The sequence below is a fragment of the Leptidea sinapis genome, chromosome 26 (assembly GCF_905404315.1).
Source record: "Leptidea sinapis chromosome 26, ilLepSina1.1, whole genome shotgun sequence".
In the NCBI taxonomy this organism is placed as follows: Eukaryota; Metazoa; Arthropoda; class Insecta; order Lepidoptera; family Pieridae; genus Leptidea; species Leptidea sinapis.
In genome coordinates this window covers 394,400-419,471 of record NC_066290.1, presented here as the reverse complement: position 1 = coordinate 419,471, position 25,072 = coordinate 394,400, and the positions used below count along the sequence as shown (strand labels likewise).

General features: G+C 33.6%; 1 protein-coding gene across 2 annotated transcripts in view; it reads right to left on the bottom strand.

The window, feature by feature from the left end:
* Positions 1–25,072, bottom strand: part of LOC126972279 (serine/threonine-protein kinase ATR) — a 44,853-nt gene that overhangs the window by 9,230 nt on the left and 10,551 nt on the right. For both annotated transcript variants that reach the window (XM_050818907.1, XM_050818908.1), the window contains 11 exons: positions 23,982–24,121; positions 23,063–23,221; positions 20,228–20,454; positions 18,257–18,410; positions 17,270–17,380; positions 15,682–15,848; positions 14,389–14,518; positions 12,991–13,154; positions 9,061–9,217; positions 8,207–8,446; positions 2,094–2,331 (listed from right to left, as the gene is read on the bottom strand). In XM_050818907.1, the coding sequence (XP_050674864.1) occupies positions 2,094–2,331; positions 8,207–8,446; positions 9,061–9,217; positions 12,991–13,154; positions 14,389–14,518; positions 15,682–15,848; positions 17,270–17,380; positions 18,257–18,410; positions 20,228–20,454; positions 23,063–23,221; positions 23,982–24,121 (1,887 nt within the window). The remainder of the gene's footprint in view (positions 1–2,093; positions 2,332–8,206; positions 8,447–9,060; positions 9,218–12,990; positions 13,155–14,388; positions 14,519–15,681; positions 15,849–17,269; positions 17,381–18,256; positions 18,411–20,227; positions 20,455–23,062; positions 23,222–23,981; positions 24,122–25,072) is intronic.

The following is a 25,072-nucleotide window of genomic DNA, read 5'->3' as shown; positions in this document are numbered from 1 at the left end:
AAAATTTGAATTATGCTCATTTTATTGGCCAATGTTCTGGAAAGTTTTTAAAAATAGTTAGAAGCCACAGGCTCCCCATTTTTTTTTTTTATACCTTGAACATTTTCATGAATTTAGCTGGAGCAGTTATCTTGAACTTACGACTCAATTCTAAACTAGTTCCGCATTGTCTAAACTATTCATAGTTTCTTATGTGGTTATTGCAACTGTAGTTAATAATTATCAACAATAAAATTAACTAAAAGTGTTCAAAAAAAATTAGAAAAAAGTCCTAAGCCACAATTAGGTAAAAAAAGCGGATTAAAGGGGAATAAAATTATTATCTCCTAAACTACGCAAAATCGTAGAACATACTTAGGGGTGATTCGGATACTCATCACCATGAGGCTTTCAAATTTTAGCTTTGGACGTCAACTTCTCGGCCACCCAGTATAGACTCAAACTACAATTTAATTTGCTAGAAAGGAAAAAACAATTCAATAGCTACACTAGGTTTACTATTTGTTGAATCAAAATAAGTATAATAAATCAAAAAATAATACAGTGTATTTGAGATATTAAAAGGTAACTTTTCACCAAATTTCGTAGAAAGAAACTAAAATACATTTGTACATCCTATTCGTCCTATTGCTATTGATACCAAACTTCACACGTACACGAGTATATGTGACGAACATGCTTCATGACTATACAAAGTCTTATTGCAATATATTTTGTTATAGTCACGTCCTATAGTAAATACATGTATTATATGTATAAAGTTTTACAACAGGATCCCAGTAAAACATACAAAACACACATACAATTTAAAAGAATTATAAAAGAACGTATATATAGCCCATCGAGTTTTTTTTGCGGCTATTCTTCCCAGATATATTTTCGAATAAGCCGTAGATTTTAATATTCAATAAGTGATAGTAAATCGCACTTTGAATACTAACATAAATATAGAAAAAATATGAGTTTGAGTTTACCACAACTGTGTGTCTTTTTGTTATCAAATAAAGAAAAGTGGCATCTGAACAAATGAAGCTCTAAATCTAATATCAGAAGGCCACTAGTAACATCATATTAAATTCAATTTCTCAAGGCAACGCCCAAGTAAATTATGAAGGGGAACTCAAAGCACAAACTCATTTTGCTAGAGTATTATTTGTTTATGGAACATTGCAGTTGAACCCTAAATGGATTAAGGCTCGCTTTGTAGTACAACAACCCGAGGAATATATTTTATTCTTATGTAAATATAAAATAGCTTTCTACTGTTATACAAAATAATTATTATTGTTTTAACAAGTTAACATATACCTGGCTCTCTGATTGTTGAGATATTTTGAAACTGGTGTAAGTGATAAAAGATCTACAGAGCCTATTGAAATAAAACCTTTCAATTAGTTTATATATAACGCGTGAACAGCGGCTGGGAGTTAATTATTAGTGTAAAAAGTAAAAATTGAGAGATCTTTGTTATATAGGGCACCTAGGGACTTGAATTAGTAAATATGATAATTTATATTTTATCAATGTTTTGTGATTAATGAAAGATCCGCGTAATCGTAAAATATGAATTACACTGATTTAGACTTTTACGGGTTTAATGAAATTGAATGAGTCATAGATCTTTCCGAGCACATTTTTCACTGTTGGCGTCATACAATAAAATGAAGCTATTATTATGACATTTAAAATGACATATGTCACAACAAGTTTGACTTTTTATTCGGCGGATAAATAAATTAATATAAAATATATTTGAATTTTACTTTAGATATATTATGAAACTAATTATACAGATTATACAGTTTTGTTTTTTTTTGCAAAATTTTACTCAAGATTAAATTTATTTATTTATTTACTTAATAAATCACAAAATCCACAGAACTTAAATTAGGTAATAGTAATACTATCGTAGAATTTATTTGTAATAATGGATTTACAATATTTATAATAAGACGTGGTATTTGTGCGAGAGTACTTTGGTGTGAGTGCGTGTGTGTGTGTGTATGTGTGTGTTTGTGACTTGTACTTTTAATTTATATCTTCCTTTAGATTTTTATTAACACTCCTTATAAAGCAAAATTCTAGCAACTCACCTTTAAGCGTAACTTTCCTTGGTTTTTGTAGCGAAGGTAGTATTTGTATCTGTTCTTCAATGCCCGCAATATAAACTAGAGGCTCGGTCGGAATATTGAAGTCGATACGCTCTTGTCTCGCCGCTTTAGATGGGAGCACGATCTTGAAGAACTCTTGGAACGGCATCATGATGTGACTGAAGTTGTCGGACGATAACAAGCTCGGTAGTGACCGCACGAGCGATGATACTGTAACGACCTGGTTACAATTTAAATGAAAAAAAATAATTAATATATCAGGTCTTGTATATTATATTAATATTATAAATGTGAAAGTTTGTATGTCTGGATGTATGTTTGAACTTCTTTAACGCAAAAACTACTGAATGGATTTTGATGAAACTTTACAATAATATAGCTTACACACCAGAATAACACATAGGCTATTATTTATAAAACTATCGCGTGAATTATACTTTATATGGCAAAACAACGTTTGCCGGGTCAGCTAGTTATATTATACTTATAAAGTCGAAAGATTTTTATTGTTAAGGTTAGTAATTAAAGTCTTCTAATTAATAAGCACAAAAACAACTAAACAGATTCTTATAACAACATTGGAGAAGGTGATACGAAGAGAGGGTGGAGATGTCTCCCCGGCGTCGACACTTTGTACAATTTTGTTCGAATATTAAATTGTCGTTGTCTTATATTCATAGAAGCTTAGCACATTCATTTGGTTTTGTTACTTTTTTCTATTTAATTTTACAATTATTTAGATGTGAGCTTGTTTGTGACATAACATAATATTTAAATTTCCCAGAATATATTAGCATCGAGTACAATACAGCCCGTATGTTTGCGCCCTCTAGCTGTTGTCCATAGCCGACGTGAAGTTGGTCGTGGAGTCGCCGCGCATCGTGTGTCAACTGTCAACTAACTTCATAAACGTCAACGAACGAATTTCATTACATTACGATCAAGGCTTCTCATATTCGACACACATATTTTTTAATTAAACGAATTATAATTAGAAGGAAAAATAAACATATTTCAATATTCGAAATAAAATTTATTCATTGAAGAGGACCCGATTATTCAATTCATAATAACGATTAGGCAGGAAATAATCGATAGAACTCGTGGTCAGCTGAGCTATGCCACACCGTATTATATTATATAAAAAAAGAGATCTTCACATTCACATAAATATAGAAATATTGTAAAAATAGCTACTTATAAATTAGTGTAGTCCATGTTGCTGTTGAAGCTATTGCTTAAATGTAAACGCAACCTAAAAGTTTATTTTGTCTGTGCTCAGTGTGACATATGTAATGTCAAATAGACGTCAACCCTTTAACTTCCTGTTCTCTGCTAATGGTCATCGGTAATGTACGTACTTGTCTTGTTTGTTATCACTCATAGTATTAAAATCAAGTGTAATCTCATCGCAGTGTTTTTATTCCTATCATTTTTCCTAACATGGTAGCAGAGCGTGGTTGGGAGAATAGGAAAAAATATTTATTTCGGCGAGATTACGCGTACCAATTTTTCATCACGCACGCGTTACTTCGTTGCTTCGATGAACAACATGGCGTCCCCGCTTGCACAAGGTATGGAGAAACTAAAAGGGGCAGAAAACTACTCCACTTGGAAGTTTACTATGCGCATGCTATTAATTCACGAGGAATTGTGGGACTTCGTTGAAACCAATAACGAAAGCGACAAAAATAAAGGTGAGAAAGCGTTGGCGAGGATCGCGCTCTCTGTGGCACCGACGGTAATACCGTACATCCGTTCTGCCAAAACCGCGTTTGAGGCGTGGAACATACTGAAAAAGGCTTATGAAGGACGTGGTCTGAGCAGAAGATTGGGCCTGCTGCGGAGTCTTTTCAGCACCAAGTTGAGTGAAAATCCCTCGATGGAGTCATACCTACACAAAATTAAGGAGATTTCTCACCAACTGGAGGAAATAGAATCACCTCTGGATGATGAATTTGTTGCAGTGATAATGTTGAGTGGACTCACAGAAGACTACGACCCGCTCATCATGGCAATTGAGAATTCTAGTTCCAAGTTGACGACCGATACCATCTCCTCTAAACTATTACAAGAGGTACAAAGGCGTGAAGACAAGAACGAAGGTGGTACAGCCTTAGTCACCACACACACACAGAAACAATTCAAATGTTTTAAGTGCAACGGCAAAGGACACCTTTCTCGGAACTGTCCGGAGAGAAAGATTGCAACTGCAAGCAACTACAGTAGCAGCCTGGGAACGAGGCATCCACCGAGGAGCTCGCAGAAGAAGGTTCCTGTTAAAAACAAGGCGCTTGTGACGGCTCTCTCTGTGAATGTGAATAGTAACAAGTGGTACATTGATTCCGGAGCCACTAATCATATGTGTAACAGTGCAAAAGTGATGGTAGGATGTGATCCGAAAAAAACAGTGGATGTGTGCATTGCAAACGGTGCAAAGCTATCCACTGCGGGGTTAGGTCAAGTAAAAGTGCAGCTGAAAGACTGTGTAAGGACAATAAGTGATACTTATTATGTTCCTAATTTAAGTACTAATTTGTTGTCAGTCAGTGCCATGACCAAAAAAGGTTATATTGTTACTTTTGATAGTACATCATGTACTATCTATGATAATAACGAGATTTTAGCTACAGGTACCCATGTCAATGGTGTCTATCAGCTAGATACTGTGTCTGATAGCGTTTGTACTGCAGAGGAACAGGAGTGCAGTATGATGGCATCAGCTGCGGCAGACTTGAAATCCCAGGAAGTGTGGCACAAGCGGCTCGGTCACCTTAATCTAAGAAGTATGCAACTTTTGCAAAAAGGTATGGCAATTGGCGTTCATTTTAATACTTCTGATTTTCAGCAATGTGTGTCTTGTGTTGAAGGAAAGCAAAGTAGACTCCCTTTTCCTAAGAAATCAAGTAGTAGAGCGACAGAAGTGCTGGGTTTAATACATACAGACTTATGTGGTCCCATACAGGTTCCCTCTATAAGTGGTGCTAGGTACATACTTAGTTTCATCGATGACTACACAAGAAAGCAGTTTGTCTATTTTTTGAAATCAAAAAATGAAACTTTTGCTAATTTCAAAAAATTCAAAGCCCTTGTGGAGAATGAAACTGGGAAGAAGTTAAAAGTTCTTAGAAGTGATAGAGGCGGAGAATATATGAGTTCTAAATTTAAGGAATACCTAAAGACCTGCGGGATCAAACACCAGAAGACCATCCCCGACTGCCCACAACAAAATGGCGTCGCGGAACGGGCCAATAGGACGGTGATGGAGAAGGTTAGATGCATGCTGCGTGACGCTGGACTGGAAAAGAAATTCTGGGCAGAGGCAGTGAACACAGCAGTCTACTTAAAGAACCGCAGTCCTACCAAGGCCGTTCCTGGTGAAACCCCCGAGGAGAAGTGGACAAACAAGAAGGTAAATCTAAACCATTTAAGAATTTTTGGTTGTGTAGCTTATTCTATGGTAAAGAATAGGAGGAAACTTGATCCTAAAAGCAAACCATATATTTTTGTGGGATACAATGAAGAGTCGAAAGGCTACCGACTAATAGATACTGAGAACCACAGAAACTGTGTCAATTCTCGCAATGTTGTGTTCATAGAAAATAAATTTTGGAACAAAGACATGTCACATGATGATAGTTTCAAGCAACATCCTATTGTTGACATCAACAGTCTGATTTCTAATGAAATTCAGCAATCAGAATCATCCACTGTGAGTTCTGATCAATCTGATGACATGAGATTATCACAGAGAGAGGAACAGAGGATCAGCATGATCACACTGTATGATTCTGAGAGCGATAACACAAGTTCTGAAACGGAGAACTGTTTGGATTATACTTACGTTCCAGGAGATGACACGCTGGCTCAAGCAGAGCAGGAAGACACCTCCTACGAAGAAGCTGATGGGTCCTGCCTAATTGCTAATTTTGTGGCACTGGCTGATGGTTACCCTGATGATCCGCAGACTGCAACCGAAGCACTGAAGGGACCGGATTCAGACAGTTGGCGGAGGGCAATGACAGATGAGTATAATTCATTCATTAAGAACAAATGTTGGACTTTGACAAAACGTAAACCTGGCCATAAGCCCGTTCAATGTAAATGGATTTTTAAAAGGAAATATGGTGCTAATGGTGAGCTCATAAAATTTAAAGCTCGTTTGGTTGCCAAAGGTTATACCCAGAAATATGGTATAGATTACCAGGATACTTTTTCACCTGTAGTAAGGTACTCCACAATAAGAATGCTTCTTGCTCTAGCAGCAGAATACAACTTGGATTTGGAACATCTTGATGTGAAAACTGCTTTTCTCAATGGAGATCTTGAGGAAACAGTATACATGGAGCAACCAGAGTGTTTCAAGGTTAAAGGGAGCGAAGATATGGTATATAAGCTCGACAAGGCTGTGTACGGCCTTAAACAAGCTTCCAAGTCTTGGTACGATAAAATTACTAAGGTGCTCTGTGACAAATTAAAGTTCTGCCGCTTGACTTCTGAGCCATGCGTATTCTTTAAGTGTGAAAATGGATCAATGATGATCATAGCGTTGTATGTGGACGACTTGATTGTATTTTTATCACCAGATTTTCAAGGAAAGGATAAAATAAAGAAGGAACTACAGGAGGAATTCGAAATCACTGATCTAGGGCCAGCTCAGCATGTACTTGGCATGAAGCTGATGAGGGAAGATAACAAAATTTACCTAAATCAGTCGAACTACATCCAGAAGGTACTGAAAAAGTTTCGCATGGAGGACTGCAAACCAGCTGCAACACCCATGGAGACAGGTCTTAAACTTACCAAAGAACCCAAGCAGTACGAGACCTACGACTACAGAGGTTTGATTGGTTCTTTGATGTATGTGGCAGTTTGCACCAGACCTGACATCAGTCATGCAGTTAGCTACCTCAGTCAATTCAATGATTGTTTCGGCGAAACTCACTGGAAAGCTGCCAAAAGAATACTACGTTATTTGAAAGGTACAATTAATTTTAACCTTGTATTTTCCAAATCAGGTTTGAACATTTCAGCCTACGCAGATGCTGACTGGGCGTCAGACAACATCGACCGTAAATCGTTTACTGGCTTCATTTTTACCGTGGGCAAGTCCGTTGTTGCTTGGGAGAGCCGCAAGCAGCGCACTGTTGCTCTGTCAAGCACTGAAGCAGAGTACATGGCGTTGTCAGACACATGTAAGGAAGCTTTATTTATTAGAAAATTTTTATTTGAAGTTTTTGGTACCATGGCTAAAATCACGATTTATAATGACAATCAATCTGCTATTAAGTTATGTAAAAGTTTTGTATTTCATTCCAGAACAAAGCACATTGATATACGTCATCATTTTATTAAAGAAATTGTTAATAAAGGTGTTGTTGAAATAAAATACTTGTCAACTGCAAATATGTTAGCAGACATATTAACTAAAGCACTTTGTAAAGAAAAGCATAATTATTTCACAAGTCAGTTGCTAACAAGTTCATAGGTTAACTTATAATGTTTGTGTTTTAACTGAACTAAGTTAGAATGTAACTTTGTTAAGTTGTAGTTTATGTTTAGCTTGCGTTTAAGGGCCAGTGTTGAAGCTATTGCTTAAATGTAAACGCAACCTAAAAGTTTATTTTGTCTGTGCTCAGTGTGACATATGTAATGTCAAATAGACGTCAACCCTTTAACTTCCTGTTCTCTGCTAATGGTCATCGGTAATGTACGTACTTGTCTTGTTTGTTATCACTCATAGTATTAAAATCAAGTGTAATCTCATCGCAGTGTTTTTATTCCTATCATTTTTCCTAACAGTTGCTTTGTTTCAAAGACAAATTTTAAAACTCCGTAATAATTATTTGTGAATAGAATAAAAAAATATATAATATATCCATGATAAAAAGAATAAGGTGCGTAGGTATTATAGGCCACATCTCAATAGGTAATCTATTATCAAGTTGATTGTTTGCTCATTTATGCACAGTTATGAAGTTGTATAGAGAACACAGGCTAATCATTTGATGCCTAATGTGATGCTAACAGATTGACCATATGTTTGATTGTCAAATACCTTTATGTACAATATAAATGTATTATGTACTACTTACAGAGCCGCTCCCCGCGATGGGTTTGTTACAGAGCTCGATCAGTTTCTCCGCTAACAGTCTGAAGTCCCCGATCATCTTCTGCACGCGCGGTTCCTTGAGCCTGGGGTCAGCGAACACGTCGGCACATCGTTTGATCCTCTGCGGGTACCCTGACTTGATCACACACATCATCATCCATATCGTGTGCTGGGGGTACGCTAGTATCAACTTCACAATTATCGCCTTCAGTTGTTGGTATACCTGTGTGGGTCAATTTTAAATGTTAAAGGGCATAAAAGCCAAATTTTACATTCATGACTCAAAAACAAATTTTATTGTTATAATTCTCATTGGGTCAGCCCATTGCTCGTTAGCCCCCTAAAAAAACTTTCATATTCATCATACAATTAATGTTTACACCAGCTGCCTAATAATATTTTTATTTTTCAGACAAAAATCAGATTACTAATCTGTTTTTTTTTTATTTTTGTCTGAAAAATAAATAATTATTTAAAAATAATACTAAATACCGTTGTAATTAGATAATACTTACATACTTTTTATTTATAATTTGAAAGACTTGAAATATTTTTCCTTCTCTATTACATTACTTTTTTTGTAAGATTTAATAAAAAAAACAGAGTCCACCACAAATGTAGACTTATAATGAGAAATATTACACATTTACGATTCATTAAATAGTAGAAAGAGACTATAAGATTTTATATTTTCCGAAGTTAGTTACAAGTAACTGCATTTACTGATATTGTTGTAAGTTGTTACAAGAGTTTTGCTGAAGCCATACTGAAAATTTGGAGGGAAAAGAGAATACATATATCCAAATAGTTCTTTAATGTAACTTTTAAAATACGTACTTCTTTAACGGGGTGACATATTCTGGATACGATTTGCGAGAACGCAGTCAAGTAGAGGTGTATGGGCAGCCTGTCAGAGTACGTCTTTATAATATCAGTCATCTGAGCGAGTACGGAATGTATACTGGTGTCCGAGTTGCTTACTTCCACGTCCAACCTGAAACATGACTGGCTATAAATATAACAGATTTTTGTAAGAATACTCATTACTATTCAAATTCAGATTAAATTAAAAATACGGTGTTTTGGATGGTGGATGTAATTCAGCGTTATATACTTAATTGGTTTGGTCGCATTAAATTAACAATGGTATTTCGGAAAACCAAAGTATTTTGAGGCTGTTATCCACTATAGGAATAGGAATAGGACTATAGAAATGATTCTGAAAACAATGTCCTCATTTTTGTCGATGGAAAAACACATATTATTATAATTATGTTAATTGATATTCTAATGACATAAAACAACCACCATAACAAATAGTTTAATTGTATACACTTAAGCTATATTTAATAGATGTGAAGCCAGTGGGTATTTTCAGATCGTTTTGTTATTATATGTAGGTACATAAATCGTACTTGTTCCAATTTCAATATGTCGCTCCTTGAATGCAAAAGGGCCACAATTAAAAAAAAATGAAAATCGTTTTATTGCAAAAATGACACCTGAACCGACTATATTTTATAGTGAAAAAAAACTCCCATCAATTTTGCTTATATTATGGCTGCACTGACTTACCGCCATTTTTGCATTAGCTCACTTTGACAGGTAATGTCAGTGCAAAACCGCCATTTTGTTAGTTGCGCCCGGATATTCAACGCAAACGCACGTTGGTTCCGTGAAAAAGTGCCACAATCCAAAATAAGTCTGTGTAGGATTCAAAATTTCAGGTAATATTTTACTATACAAAAGTGCCATATTTTGGAAAACGTCCGTTTTGCATTCTAACATTAGTATTTGTTATTATATTTTGTAATACAAAATTGCCATATTTGAAATGCGTCCTTTTTGTAATCCAATATTAGTTATATATATATTTAGCATATTTATATATATATAGTAGCATATTTTGAAATACGTCGCTTTTGCATTAAATTATAGTGGAATAAATAATTATTTTTAGCGTGCTAGAATGGGAAGGAATATAGCCGTTTTGCATGATAATAATTTTAGTTTTCGTTCACCAGGGCCACTGGTGATTTAAACGTTCAAAGGCAATTTATATACTACCATATGACAAACATTGAGCCAAAGTGTCGCTACATCCGTCTTGGTAGTACCTGCGAAAACTTAAACCACGAATATTACTTCACGAAAATCGATCAACGCATTCGAGTATGCAAGTTATTCTTTATGAATACACTTGCTATATCAGATAAAAGCATACGGACTGTTGTAAAGAAAAATTCGGGATCAATTACTGGAATTCAAATGCAAGATAATAATGCTGCTTTGAAGGATAGGGCAAAGGAACACATTAACTCCATCCCCAGGATTGAGAGCCACTACTCTCGCGCTCGCTCTAAGCGTGAGTATATTGAAGGAAACCGATCTATTGCTACTCTGCATCGTGATTATGTCGATAAATGTAAAGCTGAAGGTAAAGGTTATCTTTCTTATAAACTGTACTATAACATCTTCGTGAATGACTTTAACATTTCTTTTTGGAAACCCAAAAGAGACCAGTGTGAAAACTGCACAGCGTCCGCAAATGTTGAAGATAAAACGCTTGTACAAGTACAATATGATCGGCATTTGAAAGAAAAAGATTTAGCCAGAGCTAAAAAGGAAAATGATAAAAAAATAGTACGTACGTACTCGTACTTGAAAAATTTGAATGAGAAAGCTTCTGACTATTTTGACGTAGTATTTTACAGTGACAACTGTTGTGGCCAACATAAAAATAAATTTATGTTAGCAACGTACCAATACGCCATAAATGAGTTATCGAAGTTGAGGAGTGTTACTCATAATTTTTTAATAAAGGGCACACTCAAAATGAAGGTGATGCTGCTCACTCTCTAATTCAACGCAATATTTCGAATGCTTTAAAATGTTCTCCCATTTATGTGCCGGATCAGTATATAACCCTTATTAAAACTGCAAAGAATAAAGAAAGACCCTTCGTTGTTCACGATGCATGAGAGTTTTTTGGATTTAAAATCTCTGGCTGTAGGCAATTACACTACTACAGAAGATGGACAAAAAGTTAAATGGGTTGATATAAAAACTATTAAAGTCCATCGCGATTATGAGAACTAATTTTTCTTCAAGACTTTTTACGAAACTGAAGAGTTTACCTAGGTAGCCGCGCTGACAAAAAGAAGGTCTGCTAATCCTATAGTGCCAAAAAAACTGTACAAACAAAAACTTAAAATAACTGAAACTAAAAAACAGGGTATTCTTAAACTTATTGAGAACAATATCATTCCTAAGTATTACCAAAGCTTTTACTTACGAAAATTTGTAATTTTAATAATAGAGACCTAATTGTGATAATATTTAGAATAGTTAATTTTAAAAGTTCCTTTTGATAATTAAGACTTATAAATTTCATACAAACATTTACATAACAATAATAAATAACGATTAAAAATTGTAACTTAAAATAGTTTACGTAAAAAGTGCCTTAAATAACTGTGATTTTGCAAGACTACTTAGATTGTTATTGTGCAATAGTATTATTATATACTAGCTGACCCGGCAAACGTTGTTTTGCCATATAAAGTATAATTCATGCGATAGTTTTATAAGTAATAAAATATTGCCTATATTATAGCCTGTACATCATTTTGTTCTATTGTCAATAGTTTTTACAGCGCACGCAAAAATAGGTTTTCGATTTTATACCTTGTGTTACAAAATAGCAATTTTATTACAATTTTATTATTTATTTAATTATTACTATCCCTAATTTTGATTCCTTGATAAATGGACTACCCAACACTGAAAGAATCATTCAAATCGGACCAGTAGTACCAGAGATTAGCGCGTTCAAACAAACAAACACTTTCTGCTTGCTTCTTTGCACTTGCTTCTGAATTATGTGCCTTTAGAACTGATGTCGTATCTTGTTTTGTTTAAATTATTAATGTTAAAGAGAGACAAATTAGTATCATCAGTTTATTATTTTTTGAGTTTTTTAGAGAATTTATTAATGAATATGGTTATTTTATGTATATTTTGATAATGATTATTACAGTTTTATCTCTTGTTTTTTTTTCTATTATTCCTACAAATATAATTGTTTTCGAGAGATGTTTAATTTTACTGAATGATAGTTACGTACAAAGTTGATCTCTATTATATTTACTTAATAATAAGTTAAGATTTTTTAGTTTAGATTTTTTAATACAATGTTTTCCTGGTGTCCAATCACTTATGTTTTTACCTAGTAATAAGATTAAACTTTTTGATACGATTTTTTACCAAAAAAGTACAATAAACCATTTTTATTTGTAAAACTGTGTTTAATTTTTGACATATTTTTTATAATATTAATTCAAATTTTGAATGCAAAAGGGACTTTTATGCTTTTTTTTGATAGGTAAAAGCTATTACAAAAGTTTATTATATTTGTAGATAGATAGAGCTAAAAATACGCATCGAATGATATATTAACATCTTATGTTTAATTAATCAATTTATGAAATATTATAAAAAAACAGTTTTAAAAAATTGTTTTGGCTGTCCTGTAAAATTTATGGATTTTGATTTGTGTCCCTTTTGTATTCAAGGAGCGATGTGTTTGACTGAAAAATCAGTGACAAAAAAGAGAATTTTATTCATAGTTACCGAACTATCAGTTGCTCTTGTTTCAAGTAGCAACGGCATAAAACAATTTATGTATATCAATGCATACAACGCTCGAACTTGAAGTAAGGAAAGAATGAAAAATGCACATTAGGTAATCATTAAAAACAAACTCACCAAATTGAAAGCATTCTCGGCATGCTTTGATACAAGTACTTGTGGCCATATTGCAAAGCCTTTCCGTAGCTGTTGAGAGCGTATATTCGACGAGTCCACATCGCTCCGGTATCTGATGTCACATCACTGCTACTCACTTTCTCGTAAAACGCTCCAAGGCACACCTGGCGCAATATGATACATAATTAAACTTTAAACTTGTGTTGTTGTTTCCTTAATACGTTAATAGAGAAGCTAAACGATTGTTTTCAGTTGATGCTCTTCTAACTAATGTTAGCCCCTTTAAGTGTCCCCCAAGGATCACTCTTGAGACCGCTTCTCTTTATGATCTTTATAAATAATACATCTTACATGTTTTAAATATTCAAAATTTCTGCCGTACGCAGATGTATTGAAACTTTTATGTCAAATTAAATCAATTCAACATCTGTTTACATCAATCGTCATCTGGATCCACAAATTCAATGAAAATTAAATAAAATTAAGTTAATCATATGAGATTTAGTTATATCCTTATAGACTATTTAGAAACTCCTCACATGAGGAATAAACTTCGGTATGCCAGGGATAATGGAATGAGACGAGGATTTTATTTTTAACTAACCTGTTTCAAATTAGTGGGTAAATAATTAAATCCATTAGCTTCTTAAGCTAGAATATAAGCTAAACCTAAATATGTGAAATGTTCATCTAATAGGGTCCAGCAAACTCCGCCAAATACATGAATATGGCCTGTCTTATATTGGATAAACCAAACCAAAACTAAAGAATACATTTTGGATATTAAACACAGACGTCACTTTAGTTCAGCAGTATGTGAACACATATCAGATCGTCTAAGCCATCCATCCGCTTCGACCAACCAAAAATTTTGGCAAGAGATGATTTCTTAAAAGAATGGTACGTGAAGCCATTGAAATTTAAAAAAATTACCAACTTTCAATATAGAAGACGGGCTTATATTATCTAACACCTGGGATACAATTATCACCAAATTAAAACCCAAGACTACACATACCAAAAATGAAGAGGACACTGCCAAAAACTATCTATCTCCAGCAAATACCTCCGAGGCAACAAATGGCGCAAAACAATAACAGCTATGGTAAATACCATCTCAACTGACATCGGGCTGACTCTGATAGAGTCAGCTCGATGGAAACCTGGAAACGTGCAAAGGTCGTCGAGACGTCCGCGGTCTGGGTTACATACATAAATTAAATAAATGTAACTTTCACCCAAAATACCTAATGAAAAAATTTTGTTGTAATCATACGCCTTTTATTTCTTTAAAAAGTATTTATTAAAAAGCCCATAAAGGTAGTAGTAACATATGTTGAGTTAAGCTTAAATTCATGTTTACCTAAAAAAACCATTTACAAATTAGTAGTGGCTCACCAAACTTTTCTCCCATTGCTTGAATACATCAACTGCTTCTTCGTAATAACGGATGTTAACGTCAACATCGACATTTGTAGTCTCGTCGTTGTATTTCGCAATTAAGAGTTTGGCTTTGGCGCAATTTTTTCTACAAACAAAGTCATGAAATGAAGTTTTATTACTTGCCCAATCAGAAATTATGAGAAACAAGTAATATTCCCGGTTCATTCCTAAACTTGAAGTAAAAAACTCTTCAACGATTGGAGTATAAATGAAATCAAGAGCGCATAATGAAAGTATTTAGTACATTGGTCAGTTGGTCCCCCGCTCACCTCAATAAACAATATTTATTTTGTCGATTGAGCTGTAAAAATAATATAATGGAGAATAGCGAGATTGTTTAGGCTGTTATAATAAAATTAATTTATTATGTTTATCTGCGATATAAAAAATTTGGCATAAAATATTGAACTGCACTGTTTCCGAAAAAAAAATGCTTAGATGAAAGTTAGTTTATGTTGAGGCAGACATATTGCAATTCATTCATTCATTTATACATCATTTATTATTATAAGAAGTGGCGGAGTGATATAATGTCCTGCCCAAAATGGCTCTGCTCAGGATTTTAGAAAATCTATAACTCTGTGCAGCACCGCAATTGCGTTCTGCAACTGTATATATTTATAATGCAATAATTTTCTTATTCTAAGAATTGTTAAAAAACGTTTGTGTGGTAAAGGTACTATAACATAAATGACTTTCTTAATGATACCACAGATTGGGAATGGAGCGACCGTCCTCAGGCTATTAAATAATAAGTTTAATTGTACAATGTTACTTTAATTGTAAAACATATTTTTGATGAAAAAAAAAGCCCGCTGAGTTTCTTGCGCCCATTCTTCTCAGGCCTGAGGCATTCACTTTGGAATGGGTGGTAGTTTTTATGACTTTCAATAAGTGATTTCACATCCTATTTTGAATAAATCTATTTGAATTTGAATTTATCACTTATTACAATTAATAATTATTTATTCTACTTATTATTTATCGAACAGAATAAGCGCATCGCGAATATTAGTACAGCGGTAATACACTTAACTCTTGAAGTAGCTGTTATTATAGTGAATTATTTTGCTGATCGATAAATTTTAGGGTTCAGCAATATAATTATGGGGTACAAAACGGTATGTTGGTAATAGTCCGTTATCTTGAGGAATAATAATTGTCTCAGTAGTTGGTAACAGATAATTAATGTATACCTTTTATATAAATCAATATTTAGACAAGTCAGGATTTAATAATTGAACGTACCTCTGTTCTTCATTAAGTCTTTTTATCTCCGGGTACTCTTCATCAAGTCCTCTCTTAAGCGTGGTGAACGCGGGCTCCTGTTGGCCGCGAGCCCAATACATTTTAGCTTTCTCGATGAACAGTTGCTCTGGTCTATATTCTTCCGCGTTCAATATGTACATGTATGACTAAAATTTTAACTTGTTAAATATTAACTACTAAAACTTTAACTTGAGAGAAAGGTCTGTAATACTGAATAAGTAGCAGGGATTCTCTGGTTCTAGCTCACTTGTTCCTGATCCCAACGAAAATAATGTTTGATATCAAACTAAGGGTTTTGATGTATTTCTGATATCTCTTATAGTTTCAAAGTTAGCTTTAAAAATTAAACATTATTGTAGGGAGAACTTCACTTTACATCTCACGTTGCTCATATTGTGAGTAAATCTGTACAAATGCTTCGGTTTATTAAGAGAAATTTTAAAGAGTTTCAATATATTTAAGTTATATATTATATAAGTTTAATGCAGGTTTTATATATTTGAAAAAATTTAGGTTTATATTGTACAATCATTTTAATTTATTTTGAAACTTATTTAACTTAAAGTTATACTGAAAGTCGTACATTAGACTTTTAGAAATATCCAATATACAAAATCCCAAATAAATAGGTTTATTATGGAAAAATTTAGTATTTTGCTATCGAACTGCAACCAAATTTTCATTAAAAATAGGTATAAACTATGGAATTCTGGCTTAGCAATTAAATTTTGTGCAATTTTACATTGATTTTCTCTATTACTCAATAATTTGACAATTACTTTTAAATATTTTCCATCGATTTTCCGAACATTGATAGTTACTTATTAATTTATAAAATATTTTTTGTATCACATGTAGCTAAAACTAGCTACATACAAACATGCATAACACAAATGTTTGTATTTAAATCTATATTATAATATAATATTGTAACCATACGCTTTGTTGGAATTTTAAAGTTCAATGATTTTTTGTAATTTCTATGTATAATGTATATAACGATACAGGTATTGTGAGGTATTTCTTTAAATTTCTGAAGTAAATCACAAATTCACTTTAATTACGAAGGTTTGGAACTAATTTTATGTCTTTTGTATCGTCAAAACTTAGCTACATTTTATATTCTCATCAGTGTAAAGAATGAAAAAAATCATTTACCCATTCAAAATCTCCATGAGACATAGCCCATTTGTAAAGGTTATTCGCATCAAAATAAGTTAAAAACGAGTGGTTTACCTTTGTAGACTACTCTCATAATTATTTATTTAAAAAGTGCTATATCATTCAACTCAAGTAATATTATATAGTTCGTTTTGAATCAGCTCTTATGCAATAAAATTGACAAAAATCGTAATATTTCAGTAGATTACAACAGTTATTTAAACAAAATTGATACCAGTATTAAAACCAAACTTTTTTTTTATTTGGGATGACGAACAAGTGAGCCAGAACCAGGGAGACAGAACCGGTGAATCCCTACTACTTAATAAATATTTCTGTCTCTAATTACTAAAATGTAAGAATCCATCCCTTCTCTGTGCTAAAACTACAAAGTAATATTTCTTACCTGTTGAAAAATGCCAGCTTTTCTCGCATGTTTGGCGCTTTGCAGCCAAAGGTCGCCAATACAAGCTCGCAGTTTGGCTGAAGTTGTTGGATGGGTTGGTTCCAGCAGCTCCTTATAACGTATTACATATTTTTAATTAACATTCTGATAGTAAATGTGTATTACAAAGTATTAATAACTTGAGTATGATTTATTGACGTTCAGTCAATAACTCGACCCACAAATCACGGTCAACAATTGTCTGAAGCACTGTTCGTTCAGTTTGACAGCATATCTAAACTTAAAAAGGATGGAGGATTTTAATAATTTTGTTAAATAATAACATTCTAATTGCTAAGACAAAATGTTGTTGCCTGGTGTTCGTGTCCGAGCTGTTATAGATTGTTTAAAATAAACTTTGAACATTACTGCCACGTAATATGGTGTTAATTTGTATGAATGTTTTAATCTTATCCTTATATTGAGTTAATGTATACGTATTACGTATATACAACGCCGCTCGGACATTTTTTGACGACCTTTTAAAAGGCGATTGGGAGTCCACTTGTTTATTGTACGTTAATAGTATAATTGCAATCATTTTATAACTCACTAGCTGACCCGGCAAACGTTGTTTTGCCATATAAAGTATAATTCACGCGATAGTTTTATAAGTAATAAAATATTGCCTATATTATAGCCTGTACATCATTTTGTTCTATTGTCAATAGTTTTTGCAGCGCACGCAAAAATAGGTTTTCGATTTTACACCTTGTGTTACAAAATAGCAATTTTATTATGGATCCCTAATTTTGAAAAAAAAAACATAGCCTATAGCCTTCCTCGATAAATGGACTACCCAACACTGAAAGAATCATTCAAATCGGACCAGTAGTACCAGAGATTAGCGCGTTCAAACAAACAAACAAACACTGCAGCTTTATAATATTATTATAGATAACACGTAATATCTAATGTTGGGTTCAGAAAACACAAGATAATAATAACCTGAGTCTGTTGTAATAAGATTCTTCTAATTCTCAATAAAGGCTCGATAGTTCTAACATCCGACTGAACCAGAGAGAGCCTTTGTCGCCATTCGTCTAACAGCTGATTGATAATATTCTCTGCCAGTCGATCTCCGTCTTTTAAATCTTTGAGTCTGAAATATTAAAACGTTGAGTCTAGCCAAATCAAGGAGATATATTCATATTTTTTCGAGATAGCATGGCTTCCGTCCATGTCATATAAACTTCTAAGTGATTTCAATCAAATCTCAAACATGTAGCAAGATTGGACGTTAACAAGTCCACGAATTTTGCTAAGTAATATACATATAAAAGCGCATTGTACCTTTTGTGGCCACAAGTTCTATAACAGATAATAATGCATTTTATTTTATGACGTAGCTACCTCATAATATTAATATAACATGTAATTATTTATTGAAGTTTCAGCAAGAAATAAAATAACAATATTTGAAATAACTAAGTTTGTTTAATGCAGGTATTTATTATTTGTGTGTCCAGGAATCTGTTGCTCTTCAATTATGAAAATGTTTTCATCGTGCCAACTTTTTTTTTATGGAATAGGAGGACAAACGAGCGTACGGGTCACCTGTTGTTAAGTGATCACCGCTGCCCACAATCTCTTGCAACACCAGACGAATTACAGGAGCGTTGCCGGCCTTTAAGGAAGGTGTACGCGCTTTTTTTGAAGGTATCCATGTCGTATCGTTCCGGAAACACCGCACAAGGAAGTTCATTCTACAGCTTTGTAGTACGTGGAAGAAAGCTCCTTGTAAACCGCACTATGGAGGACCGCTACACATACAGATGGTGAGGATGATATCCTAACTTGTGGCGTGAATTAGGTTAAACAGCTCTTCGGAACACTCCCCGTGATAAATGCGGTAGAAGACACACAATGAAGCGACTTCTCTACGCAACGCCAAATGATCCAGCCGTTCACAGAGCACTGGGTCCCCGACAATTCGAGGTGCTCTGCGTTGCTCGCGGTCAAATGGATCGAGCTGATACTTGGGTGCGCCAGACCAGAGATGACAGCAATACTCCATGTGTGGCCGGACCTGTGCTTTGTACAGCACTAGAATGTGGGCCGGCTTGAAGTATTGTCGTGCTCTATTAATGACGCCCAGTTTCTTTGAAGCCAATTTGGCTTTGCCCTCAAGATGGCCACGGAATTGGCAATCGCTCGAGATTTCGAGACCCAGTATTCCGATACTAGGCGAGGCTTTTAGGGAAGTGTTGTCGAAGAGCGTTGATACGACAAATCGGGTTTTTTTAGTGGTAAACGCGCAAACTTGAGTCTTCTGGGGGTTAAATTGGACAAGGTTCAATTTACCCCATTCCGCGACCTTCTCAAGAGAGGACTCGATAGAAGACACAAACTTTTATAATTTATTATAGGAAAGACAAACGGGTTATAGTTGTACGTAGTATTAAGTTCTTGTATGTAATCTCACAAAACAGCGCGTAATTCACTAAAGTTCTTGTATTATTGTATTCAGAATTGTGTCTTTAGTTGATATTCATTAGTTTAGTGTAGGTAACTTATTTATGAATGTTCTTTAGATTATAATTTGTATAATTATTTCTTTTTAAGTGTTTCATCTAGTGTGTGTTTACTGTGTTTTTTTTCCACTTTACTTACTCTGTTAATATTTATAGTTAAAGAAGAAAAAAATAATCGATATATTTTAGATATTGTTATATTCTCACGGCTCGCATATTATATAGTAATTAGAATATATTTTCTCTATAAGTGAATATTGTAATATTCTTCTGAGAAATAAAGTTCTTAAATCGTAAATCGTAGATATAAAAATACGTACCTATCTATTTAATTTAATTCAGAGTAAGTTCTCCCAAAAAGTTCTATAAGTGATTTTACCTAACTGTTGCAAAACTGATGAATATTTATATTGATAATTATAAAATACTTTCATAATAGACATACTTCCAGTACACTTGTTCCGTGTGCTCGGCCTCAGACACAATATGCGAGCCCAACACACTCTGGTAGTCACTCCGCAGGGCACTCTCGCCGCGGCCCTCCCCGTCCATGAGCACAACAAGTCGACTCATAGCATCCGAACAACTCGTCTGGAACACTTCGTGCTCTTGTTTACGGTACGCCAGCAATATACGTCCCATCAGAAGACCCCAGTTGTCACGGGACGGGGGCTACACATATTAACAATTGAAGGGGTCAGGGGAAAAATAACTTTAATTGTCACATAATTAACAAACTGAGATATTACTTATTAAAAGACAAGACCTAAGTAAAATAGTGTCATTTATACCCAAACAAATAAGAAAAGTTTTTTTTATCGAAAGAATGTTTTTTTCATTTTGACTCCACATCAGCTAAGAGTTGTCTTATGTCACTGTCATAGTCGACCATAGACAAAACGGTTGTTTTTTTCCTGCACGGTTCTGTCATTGGGTGTTTTTTCCCTGTACCGATATTTTAAAAGTTTGAAAGCGCAGAGACTATGGATGTTATTGCCCTGTTGTTTTTGACAGAACTTAGCGACAGATATTACCATTCAGACTGCATTGTCAGTTGAAAAAAAATAAAAAATGTGACATAAGTTGTTTTTCCCCTGACCCCTTCAATTATAATACTTGTCTACAAGATTGTTATCATTCCGCAATCCTTTCTAGACACAAAAATACATTACAAGAATCAATAAAACGAATAAAGGTTTATAAAGGTACATGCCAATTGAAGATGTCGCTGTTAAAACAGCTAATAAAATTATACTGAGATATTTCGATTCAATAAATTTAGAGAAATTCGACTATGCAGAACAACAAATCACATTGTTCGATAAAAATCAAAATCACTTAATTCATGTAGGTCAAGGAAATAACACTTATGAATGTTAAAAAAAATCTTGTTGAAATTACCGCCACTTCGTAAAAGATTGAGCTAATGAGAAGAAGTAGCAAGAAACTCATTGCCACTCTTTTAAATCAAGATATACATTATCGTTTTACAAATCATTTCAATTACAATATAATATGTAAAGTGATGCAACGAACATACTCAAACGTCAAATAGTCAATGCCTTACACAAGTAAGTCAAAAAAGTAAATGTACATTAATAAAAAACAAAAGTTATTGAGTACTGTAGCTGCATCATCAATATTTGTATTTTGCGAGCATTTTATAAGCTATTATAAAATATATATAAAAAACTTTTAAGAATCTGAAACAGTTTCCGGTAACAGAATCATCCTTCCACCCCCAGTAAGTAGCGATCGTTCACGAACATGACGCATGGGCCAGCCGTCGCCATCCTCGACCATATTTTAGGGAAGGGAACGACCCGTCCCATGTCACCACCACAAGCAGTGATATTTAAGCGTTCATGACAAATCCTGTCAAGATAACTCATCCAAATAACAAAAAAGAATCTTAATCTATATATTTTGCAATACTTACCAAATACCTCTACTAACAATTTGACAATTATGATTAATTTTGTAATTAATATTATATATAATTAATATAATTTATAATTATTACTATTATATTTATCCTAACGGTAATTTAAAGCTCAAATACTATAAGACTTATAAATCAAATCAAAATCACTTTATTCAAGCAGGTCAAGCAAATAACACTTATTAAAGTTAAAAGTTTTCTTTTCTTTTTATGTCCACCGACTTTGAGGGTTGAACTTTAATAAGAAGAAGAAGTGGCAAGAAACTCAGTGCAGGATATCATCGTCATAAGTTTTATTTTAAAATAATATAAGCTTACGAACGATGCGGAACTCGAACCCGCGATAGCTCTGGTTCCGTCCTAGCGCTCTTCCACTGAGCCAACCGTTCGAATGACGTATGGTTCGTAAATCTTGGTATGTCTCTTTCAACTCTCAGGTATGAATTTTTAATTTGTTTGATTTATCCCATAAGTGAGGGCTGTCACTTTAAAAACAACAAATTGTTTAGATTTCGACATATCAAGATAATTTTCTAATATGCAAATAATGGGGTGCAGCAGGTTATCAAGTATAAAATGTAGATCCTGTAGATGGAGCCACAACCTGAGAGTTATATATTAGTTATTTATGCAAATGTTGTGTAATAAGGGGTATTAAAACACGAATGTGATTTATCTCACGAGGCGAAGCCGAGTGTGATAATAGTATTACATGAGTGTTTTAATACCTAATTATCAACAGTTGCATACAAGACTTTATCTACACCGAGAATATGAATCCTCTGAAAGATTCTGAAAAATTCTTAAAACAGCCAGTCCTAGCAGTAACCTAATTACACCCGTTACTGATTATATACAAATAAACTAAGTATTAATGAAAGAATTATTTATTATAGTAGTACTTTACATTTTGTATAGTGAAATAATTAAAATTCATTTGAATATTATGTTCTTTTGCAGCGTTTAAAATGAATCGCTCATTTTTTGTAAACAAAACAATAATAATATCGAAGAAAAATGGCGGGGACTCGAATAACCTACTTTTTTTTACGGCACGCGGCGAACGCGAGTAAACGAAAATGTTCTTTTTTTGAAATTCATACAGATACCACGCATCGAGCAATAAGAATATGGCTGTCTGTAAAAACTCTTTGAGCATAAAAGGTTTGAAAAAAAAAAATAGGAGTGTTGTTATGAAATTCAGTACAACATTACAACACTCGTTTGGATGATGTAATGGTTATTAGAACATTGGGTGTTTTAATGTTGGCAATAAGCTAACTGTTTTAGAATCTTTAATAGAGGATTTAAAACATGGGTGTAGATAAAAATACTTACGACAGGCTTGTTAACAAGTTCTTCCAGTTGTTCGAACCGCCCCAGCCTCCACAGTGGCTCGGCCGACAGCTCCTTGAGGCTGTCATTCAGTTCGTGTTCACTCCACAGACGGTGCGCGGTGAACGGCTGATCTAAGCCCAGGTAACATTCTATCATTCCCTGTAACAAAACTTATCTTATACACTTGTTCGACGGATGTAAAAATTAAATGTTTTATCATGAGTAATATGCGCGGTATTTAATATTTAAAACACAATTAAAAATTAAATCTGTTTTTATAAGGCCCGTCTATAGATAAGTGAATTTAGAAAAATAAGAACTTATTTTCAAACTGTGCATTTTTCTTTAATGCACAGTTTTATATATAACTTTGCTTTTTGAACAAACCCAAAATAACGATACATATTACGTATTGAAACAACTTCTGGAATTATAATAATAAGAATAAATAATTATTCATAAGAAATAATTAATGATGAAGATGAAGATGCCTCGTGTAGAGGCAAAACATTTGAAATAGCGAAGGATTTTAGCAAACCATCGCCTAACTCTATTAGTTTTCTTGTAAGCAGCAATCTGAACTTCACGCAGACTCTCCTTGTGACTGAACGTTCATCTTTTTCCATGCCATTATCTTAGTGTTACCAACAACATATTTATAATTTAAATTTTAATATTTGATTTATTATATTTAATTAATAATAAATTTACTATTTAATTGTAATAATCTATTATAAGTAAAATATAGTCAGTCAACTGACAACACCAATATGACGTCAGTTGACCACCAATACAGGCATTTAAGTTGTACCACCGGTAAGGAGTGGTCGATTAAAATGTTTTATATTCTATTATATTTATTATGATTTTTACTATTTATAAGATGTGATACTAAAACAGTGAATATTTCATAATATACCTGTAAGCTATGTCTGTCCATTTGTCCCTCTTGCGCCAATCGTTCGTAACAGAGGGCTGCGTCCTGCAGCCGACCAGTTACGACTTGAGCTAGTATCAACTCCTTGAGAGATGGTTCTGATCTTTTAATTGATAGAATACCTAAAATTGTCGTGAATAGCTCTTTAGCAGTTGAAGCAACCTTATCAGATGTGATATGGTGTTTGACACTTGGATTAAATAAGTCCTGTATTGAGTACCTAAATGCTCAAAAAATATCAAAAAACTACTAGTAAAAGAGGGTTTAATTTCAATTATTAAAACGTGTTGGCCAGGTGAGAATTTGACGTCCAAAGCTAAATAAATTTGAAAGCCTCATGGTGATGAGTATCCGAATCACCCCTATGTATGTTCTAAGATTTTGAGTAGTTTAGGAGATAATATTTTTTTCCCCTTTTTATCCGCTTTTTTCACCTAATTGTGGTTTAGGACTTTTTTCTAATTTTTTTGAACACTTTTAGTTAATTTTATTGTTGATAATTATTAACTAGAGTTGCAATAACTACATAAGAAACTATGAATAGTTTAGACAATGCGGAACTAGTTTAGAATTGAGTCGTAAGTTCAATCTAACTGCTCCAGCTAAATTCATGAAAATGTTCAAGGTAACAAAAAAAAATGTGGAGCCTATGGTTTCAAACTATTTTTAAAAACTTTCCCAGATCATTTGCCAATATAATATGAAATATATGAATTATTTTTATATAAAATGAAAGTCAGATTCGTTCTTATACATAAAAGCCACAATAGATATTTTATGACAAAAAAACAATGTTTTACGCGGTACATATATGTAACCGCGGTGCACGCCTGTATCGAAATGTTAAACCTTCAAATTGAAATGAATTTGTATCTCTTAAGATAATAAGTGAACACAAAATAGGTCACAATATCGTATTTTCTTTGATTAACATTTACATTGTTACACATTTAAAGGATTAAAACGCGTGTGATTATAACTCTTTGTATGTTAACAGTACTATCTTTAACTCATTTCATCTGTAGTCACCCTGAAAACGAGATCAGGTAAGTTCTTAAAACATCGGGTTAACT